The sequence below is a fragment of the Chiloscyllium plagiosum genome, chromosome 41 (genome assembly GCF_004010195.1).
Source record: "Chiloscyllium plagiosum isolate BGI_BamShark_2017 chromosome 41, ASM401019v2, whole genome shotgun sequence".
Classification (NCBI taxonomy): domain Eukaryota; kingdom Metazoa; phylum Chordata; class Chondrichthyes; order Orectolobiformes; family Hemiscylliidae; genus Chiloscyllium; species Chiloscyllium plagiosum.
In genome coordinates, this window is record NC_057750.1 from 6,657,424 (window position 1) to 6,666,130 (window position 8,707).

Below are 8,707 nucleotides of genomic sequence, written 5' to 3' on the forward strand. Positions count from 1 at the left end.
CCCCATCAAACCCCCTCAGGATTCTGTATGCTTCAGTATGATCACCTCCCGTGCTTCCAAACTCCAAATGAGTGACATCCCAACCTCCTCACCCTTTCCTCATCAGGTAATCCTTTCAACTCAGGAAGGACCTGCCCCCATTCCCCAATTACCTATTGGGCTTGCCAACATACATTGGTCAAACCAGACTTCAAGTCATAGAGATATACAGCACAGGAACAGACCCTTCGGTCTAACTTGTCCATGTTGACCCGATATCCCAACCCAATCTAGTCCCACCTGCCAGCACCCAGCCCATATCCCTCCAAACCCTTCCTATTCACATACCCATCCTAATGCCTTTGAAATGTTGTAATTGTACCAGCCTCCGCCACTTCCTCTGGCAGCTCGTTCCATACACACACCATCCTCTGTGTGAAAAAGTTGCCCATTTGGTCCATTTTATATCTTTCCCCTCTCACCCTAAACCTATGCCCTCTAGTTCTGGACTCCCCCACCCCAGGGAAAAGACTTTGTCTATTTACCCTATCCATGGCCCTCATAATTTTGTAAACCTCTATAAGGTCACCCCTCAGCCTCTAACGCTTCAGGGAAAACAGCCCCAGCCTCTCTCTGTAGCTATTTTGTGCTGAACTATAGCTCAAAAAAGACCTTGAGTGTGAATAGCCAATGTCTTTTCCCAGGTGTAAGGTCAATTTTAAAAGTTTTATTCTATGTTTCATTATCATATATAAGATAATTCGTACCTGAGAGGATAAAGGTAAGCTTTACTCTCCAGATTATAAAGGGCGGCTCACAACTGCACCATAAGGTCATCAGTAACAGGACCACAATCCCAGAGGCTCACTCTCCCATTGGGGATGGGGCTGTTGTTTAACCTGATGCTCACCACTCCTCAGGTGAGGGGGAGATTGAGAAGACGAGACCGTCATTGTAACCTCAGCCACTGCAGGAATTGAACCACGCTGTGGGTGTCGGGTCCATATTGGGAACCAGCCACCCATCCAGCCAACTGAGCTAACCGGCCCTCTCTACGTTCGGCAGGATATACAGTGCAACAGTGACGTTTTTCACATATAGTGGGGTATGGGGCTCACTGGCTGGCCAGGATTTATTGCCCATCCCTAATTACCCCTTGAGCAGGTGCCTTCTGGAACCGCTGCAGTCTGTAGTTAGACCCATCATGCCTTTAGAGAGGGCGATCTTTCTGACAGTTAGCTGCAAGTATCTAAATCATAAAGTGAACTTAATCTGACGTCTCAGAAGAGGTGTTCATGTGCCTTTGATGTCAACAAAGTCCGGATCTATCTTCTACCGCAGGTTTTGTGGGGGTAACCCTGGGAGAGGTGACGGCCTAGTGGTACTGCCACTAGATTGTTCATCCAGAGACTCTGGGACCCTGGTTTAAATCCTGGCTGGTGAAATTACAATCCAATAAAAATATGGAATTAAGGATTTAATGGGGATTATGAATCCATTGCCAGTTCATAGAATCCCTACAGTGTTGAAACAGGCCGTTCGGCCCAACAAGTCACACCGACCCTCTGAAGAGTGACATGTTCCCCCTACCCCATATTTAGCCCGACTAATGCACCTAACCTGCGCATCCCTGGGCACTATGGGGTAATTCAACACGGCCAATCCACCCTAACCTGCACATGCCTGGACACTATGGGACAATTTAGCACGGCCAATCCACCCTAACATGCATATCCCTGGACACTATTGGACAATTTAGCACGGCCAATCCACCCTAACCTGCACATCCCTGGACACTATTGGACAATTTAGCACGGCCAATCCACCCTAACCTGCACATCCCTGGGTACTATGGGACAATTTAGCATGGCCAATCCACCCTAACCTGCACATCCCTAAACACTATGGGACAATTCAACACGGTCAATCTACCCTAACCTACACATCCCTGAACACTATGGGACAATTCAACATGGCCAATCCACCCTAACCTACAGATCCCTGGGCACTATGGGGCAATTCAACACAGTCAATCTACCCTAACCTACACATCCCTGAACACTATGGACAATTCAACACGGCCAATCCACCCTAACCTACACATCGTTGCATTGTTGAGAAAAGCCCCATCTGGGTCACTAATGTCCTTCAGGGAAGGAATCTGCCATCCTTACCTGGTCTGGGCCTACACGTGACTCCAGACCCACAGCAATGGGGTTAACACTTAACTACTCTCTGGGCAGTTAGTGCGTGACCCAGCCAGCGAACCCATGAGGGAATTTAAGAAAAAAAAATTGAATTTAGCAACTTCAACTCAACCAACCAGACATTGGTGGCAGTAAATCTACCCAAAACATTTCATATGGGGACCATCTGCAGATTGTGTTTATCTACAAAACCTGTCCATCTCTGCGACCTCCTCTAGCCACTGAACTCTCCAAAGGCCAAATTATGGCCCTCCTCTGGCCCTGGCATCATTTCTTCATTCTTGGCGCCACCACCCCCACCTTTACCTTCAAATTCTGGAACTCCCTCGCCCTCTTCCCCACCTCAAAACCGGCCCCCACCTCACGACCGGGGCGCACTCCCCTCAGTACAAGCTCAGTCTCCCAGCAGTGTAGGGTCAGCCTCTTGGGTCGTCCTTTCCAACTGATTGGCGCTAGATCAATGCAGGAGGCATTGCAGTGACACTGACAAGTGCTTCGAGGGATTTAGTTTGTTGCAATCGCTGTTCATCTGTGACATTAATCACAGGCCAGAGACTGATTGCTGGCGATAGCTAACACAGGCACGCAGCTATTTATAATGGGATTAAAATAACTCCCTGGGCAGCAGTGACAAAGTGCAGAGAAAATATCGAGGCTAAATCTGGGCCAAGGAAATGGCACAAAAGGTCTCTGGTTACACAGACTGCATCAGCTGCTCTGTAACTGGGGGTATTATTTAAAGGGAGTACCTTGGGATGGTTGTTATACAGCCATTAACGGAAGTGAGGGTTGTTGGATAAGGTCATATAAGGCTCACGGCCTGGGAATATGGAGTAGATCATGGCCCATGGCCTGTGGTATTGTCGCTAGACTATTACTCCAGAGAACACCTCTGGGACACCTGGACCGACCAACCCAACCACCCTGTGGCTCAACACTTCAACTCCCCCTCCCACTCCACCAAGGACCTCCTCATTCCTGAAGAAGGGCTCATGCCCGAAACGTCGATTCTCCTGCTCCTTAGATGCTGCCTGACCTGCTGCGCTTTTCCAGCAACACATTTCCAGCTCTGATCTCCAGCATCTGCAGTCCTCACTTTCTCCTATTGCTCCAGAGACCCCAGATAACAATCTGGGCTCGAATCCCACCACAGATTGATGGTGGAATTTGAATTCGATAAAAATTAAGAATTCAACAGGGACTAGGAGAGAGTGAGGACTGCAGATGCAGGAGATCAGAATTGAGAGTGTGGTGCTGGAAAAGCACAGGCAGCATCCGAGGAGCAGGAATGAAAATCGACGATTCTCCTGCTCCTCAGATGTTGCCTGACCGGCTGTACTTTTCCAGCACCACACTCAAATTCAACGGGGACTATTTGATACCCTTACCAATAGTTGTCAAAACCCACTAATGTCACTCATCCTGCCAGTATGGAAGCAGGTTGTTGGACCCATCGAGCCCTCAGCCGACCCTCTGAAGCGCATCCCACAACCCCCCTGTTTCCCATGGCTCACGCACCCAGCCGACACATCCCTAGACACTACGGAGCAACTTAGCACGGCCAGTCCACCCTAAACTATACGTCTTCGGACTGTGGGAGGAAACCCACGCAGACACGGGGGGAAGAGTGTGCAAACTCCACCCAGACAGTTGCCTGAAGGTGGGATCGAACCTGGGTCCCTGGCGCCGTGAGGCAGCAGTGCTAACCACTGAGCCACCGTGCTGCTCCAAATGCCCTTTCGAAAAGGGCGGCTCTGTGGTTGACTCTGTGGACAATTATGGACGGGCAATAAATGCCGATCCAGTCAGCGACACCCACATCCTGTGGACAATAAAAGGGAAATTTGTACTGAGATGGGGAGAGATATCTCCACCCAGAGAGTGGGGGGTGGGGGGGGGGGGGGGCGAGCCTGAGGAATTCTCTGCCACAGAAAGCAGTTGAGGCCAAAGCATTCAATGTTTTCAAGGAGTTAGATACAATTCTCAGGGCTCAAGGGATCAAAGGGAATGGGAGAGAAACTGGGAACAGGGGATGGAGTTGGATGACCAGCCATGATCCTGGCTGGAGGGGCCGAATGGCCTACTCCGACTCCGATGTAACGGCTCTGATGGGGTTAATGCCAGAGCTCCGCCCAATCCGATGACATGATGAGGCCATAGCTGGGGTCAGGAGGTCTCTCAACAGTTGTGCTTTAACAACGTCGAACTGACTGATGTCACTTGTAGCTGGGTGTTGTCATGCAACAAACACCACCTTGTTTACGACAAGCCCGTCTTCTCATTAAGACCCCCTCATGGCTTCGCGCTCTCTCGCTCTCAGCCAATTTGGGGGCCGGGCAAGGCCGTAGGAGGTTAGTAGTGATTGGCATCGTAGCAGGGCACAGCAGACAATGGGGTCAATAGAAGGTGGACTGAGCACAGAGGGTGACAAACACAGACATGGTCCCAGCTCCCCCCAACAAACTCCCAATCATCGCCTCTGTCCATCAATGAACCACCTCACACAAGCCCAACACAGGTCAGCTTTCGAACACAGAGTTCATCACAAAATAGCAGATGGAGTTCAATTTGGATAAATGCAAGATTTTGCACATTGATACAGCACTCAGGGGGTGGGACTTATACAGATAATGGTGAGGCCTTGGGTAGTGTTGTCAAACAGAGGGACCTAATGGCTCAGGTACAGAATCCTTTGAAGTTTGCATCACATGTGGGCAGGGTGGTTAAGAAGGCGTTTAGCACGCTTGCCCTCATTGCTCAGACTTTTTGAGTATTAGAGTTGGGACGTCAAGATGAGGTTGTACAGGACATTGGTGAGGCCTCTTCTGAATACTGCGTCCAGTTCTGGTCACCCTGTTATAGGAAGGATATTATTAAGCTGGAGAGGTTTACCAGGAAGTTGCTGGGTAAGGAGAAGGCTGGGACTTTTTTTCATTGGAGCGTAGGAGGGGTGTCTTGCAGAAATTTATAAGACCATGAGGGGTTTAGATGGGCAGCACCGTGGCACAGTGGTTAGCACTGCTGCCTCACAGCACCAGAGACCCAGGTTCAATTCCCGCCTCAGGCGACTGACTGTGTGGAGTTTGCACACTCTCCCCGTGTCTGCGTGGGTTTTCTCCGGATGCTCCGGTCTCCTCCCACAGTCCAAAGATGTGCAGGTTAAGTGAATTGGCCATGCTGAATTGCCCGTAGTGTTAGGTGAAGGGGTAAATGTAGGGGAATGGGTCTGGGTGGGTTGCGCTTCGGCGGGTCGGTGTGGACTTGTTGGGCCGAAGGGCCTGTTTCCACACTGTAAGTAATCTAATCTAAGATAGGGTTAATGGTCTCTTCCCCCTGGTGGGGGGTTTCAAGACTAGGGGGGACATTTTTAAGGTGAGAGCAGAGACATGAGGGGGAATTTTTTTACACAGAGTGTGATTTCATGTGTGGAATGAGGAAGTGGTGGACGTGGGGACAGTTACAATGTTTGAGAGATGTTTGGACGCAGGCATGAATAGGAAAGGTTGGAGCAGACAGTTGGGGCGAGTTTACTTTGGGATTACAGTTTGGCCTGGACTAGGTGCTGCGTGTTTCTGTGCTGTGTGACTCTCTATGACTCTGTAAATTGTGTATTCTGCCAATCCAGGGAGAGAGGGAGAGGGAGAGAGAGAGAGAGAGGGACAGAAAGACAGAGGAACAGAGAGAGAAGGGAACAGAGAGACAGAGAAAGAGGGACAGAAAGAGAGAGTGGGGCAGAGAGAGATAGAGAGAGAGAGAGGCAGAGACAGAGAGACAGAGTAACAGAAGTGAGAGAGAAAAGGGACATGGGGTCACAAGAGAGAGGGAAGGAGAGAGAGACGAGGAGAGAGAGAAAGTGGGGGGGGGAAGTGAGAGAGATACTTTCAGACAACAATATCACCGAGGCAGCCCTACACCGTCAGAAATCGGAGCTGTTGTCATGGCGATGGTAGTGTGATGGTGAAGTCACTGGGCTGGTACTGACGTGATCTTGGCTCATGTCTGGGGGAGTGAGTTCAAACTCCCCCCCCAAACCACTGGTGGAAGTGGATTCGATGATTAAAATCTGGAGCAGAAGTCTTTTCATGACAGCATCTGCCGTCCTTACCCAGTCTAGCTTACACGTGACTCTGGACCGACAGCGATGTGGGTAATTACTCTCCGAAATACATGAGTGAGACACGCAGTCCAGGGGGCAATTCAGGGTTGGCTAACAAATACCAGCCTTGCCCCCCCCCAGTGATGTCCCTTTCCCATGGAAGTATTGACATGTGTCTCTCACCTTGTGAATAAATGATTGTGTGGATCTTTAAGACAATGTTGGAAGGTTTCGACACAATGTGCTGAGAGAGAAGGTTTCCCCTACTTGACCAAAAGCGTAATGAGAGGCCGTCAACATGAGATAGTCCCCAAGTGAGAATTCAGAACTACCACAAACCCCTACGTAATTTGAATGAAAGGACATTCCTTGTATTTGTAGGGAATGGCTCTCTCCATGTGAATGTGCACTGATTCTGGACCTTGATCATGTTTGTGAAACTTGAAAGGGTTCAGAGCAGATTTACAAGGATGTTGCCAGGGTTGGAGGATCTGAGCTACAGGGAGAGGCTGAACAGGCTGGGGCTGTTTGGAGGATTTGAGCTATAGGAAGAGGCTGAACAGTCTGGGGCTGTTTTCCCTGGAGTGTTGGAGGCTGAGACGTGACCTTATAGTGATTTACAAAATTATGAGGGGCATGGATAGGATAAATAGACAAGGCCTTTTTCCTGGGGTGGGGGAGTTCAGAGCTAGAGGGTATAGGTTTAGGGTGAGAGGGGAGAGATATACAGTAGCTCAGTGGTTAGCACTGCTGCCTTACAGCACCAGCCTCAGGTAGCTGTCTGTGTGGAGTTTGCACATTCTCCCCGTGTCTGTGTGGGTGCTCCGGTTTCCTCCCACAGTCCAAAGATGTGCAGGTCAGTGTGGATTGGCCAGGCCAAATTGTCCAGAGTGTCCAGGGATGTGTCGGTTAGGTGCATGTAAAGTAATAGGGAAGGGGAATGGGTCTGGGTGGGTTAATCTTTGGAGGGTTGGTGTGGACTTGTTGGGCTGAAGGGCCTGTTTCCACACTGTAGGGATTCTATGATGATAATCCTATGATTTAAAGGGGCATCCTTTTCACACAGAGGGTGGTGCGTGTATGGAATGAGCTGCCAGAGGAAGTGGTGGAGGCTGGTACAATTACAGCATTTAAAAGGCATCTGGATGGGTATATGAATAGGGAGGGTTTGGAGGGATATGGGCCAAATACTGGACTAGATTAATTTAGGGTATTGGGTTAGCATGGATGAGTTGGACTGAAGGGTCTGTTTCTGTGCTGTACATCTCTATGACTTTAAATGTAAATGAGCTATATCACAACTTTGACTGATTATCCTATCCTGGCTGCTGTCTGGCTAATAGTCAAGATTATTCAACAAGTGCTGTCCAAAACCTATCATCTTGGCAACACCTCACTCCCTTGCCCACGAGTCAGCACTCTTATATAAATTGTGGCCATTATTGGAAATTTGGCACTCTTGCTTTGGGTCCAGATGCATGTAAGGTGATACTTATTTCTATCTTGCAAAACTTCAAGCTCTGCATGACCGAGCCACTGCTGCATTGCCCTTTCAGAGAACCTTCGCAGATTCGATGGGCCGAATGGTCTCCGTTTGAGCAGCATCATCCCATTAGTCAACCACCCGGCTCCTGCTTGCTGGTTCCAGTTCCAGTTGCACGTTGGTGGCTATCAGTTATAGTGAGAGGCCTCCTCTTTGCCTAATGCTCTCTCCTGTTTCCTGCTTCCCCCGTCCCCGTGACAGATATTTCCGGATCCCTTGGAAAGTGCCGACGAGTGTTATCGGAGGATCAAAGGTCGCCTGCCCTCGATTACAGTGGAGCTGACTGACGCGGGCGAGGTGGAGAGTGGCGAGTTACGTTGGCCTCCTCCTGAGGAGCCCAGCCCCCGTGCTGACGCGGAGGATGTCTTTGAAGCCAGCGCCGAGCCAGACGCTCCCGGAGAAATCCAGCCAGGGCCCAGTGAAGCTGCACCAGCCGGTGAGGATCTCTGCCATTTCCAACTGCGGAGGTTGCACCTCTCTCTCTTTGCCGTCTTTTACCAGTCCGGTGTTGGGTGGGCGCCAACGCAAACATTCATGGGGCATCACTCCATGGTGACGTCACCAGAATCACCAAACTGGGAATGTTCCGTTTCAATCAGAATAGGGTGGCACGGTGGCTCAGAGGTTAGCACTGCTCCCTCACGGCGCCAGGAACCCAGGTTCAATCCCACCCTCGGGTGACTCTCTGTGTGGAGTTTGCATATTCTCCCCGTGTCTGCGTGGGTTTGCTCCGGGTGCTCAGGTTTCCTCCCACAGTCCAAAGATGTGCAGGTTAGGGTGGATTGGCCATGGGAGATTACCCATAGTGCCCAGAGATGTGCAGGTTAGGGTGGATTAGCTGTGGGAAATTACCCATAGTGCCCAGAGATGTGCAGGTTAGGG

General features: G+C 50.2%; 1 protein-coding gene across 1 annotated transcript in view; it reads left to right on the top strand.

The window, feature by feature from the left end:
- LOC122542694 overlaps window positions 1-8,707 on the top strand; it is a 19,570-nt gene that overhangs the window by 8,455 nt on the left and 2,408 nt on the right. Inside the window, exon 3 of the mRNA XM_043680673.1 lies at window positions 8,027-8,468. Within this exon, the coding sequence (XP_043536608.1) occupies window positions 8,027-8,468 (442 nt within the window). The remainder of the gene's footprint in view (window positions 1-8,026; window positions 8,469-8,707) is intronic.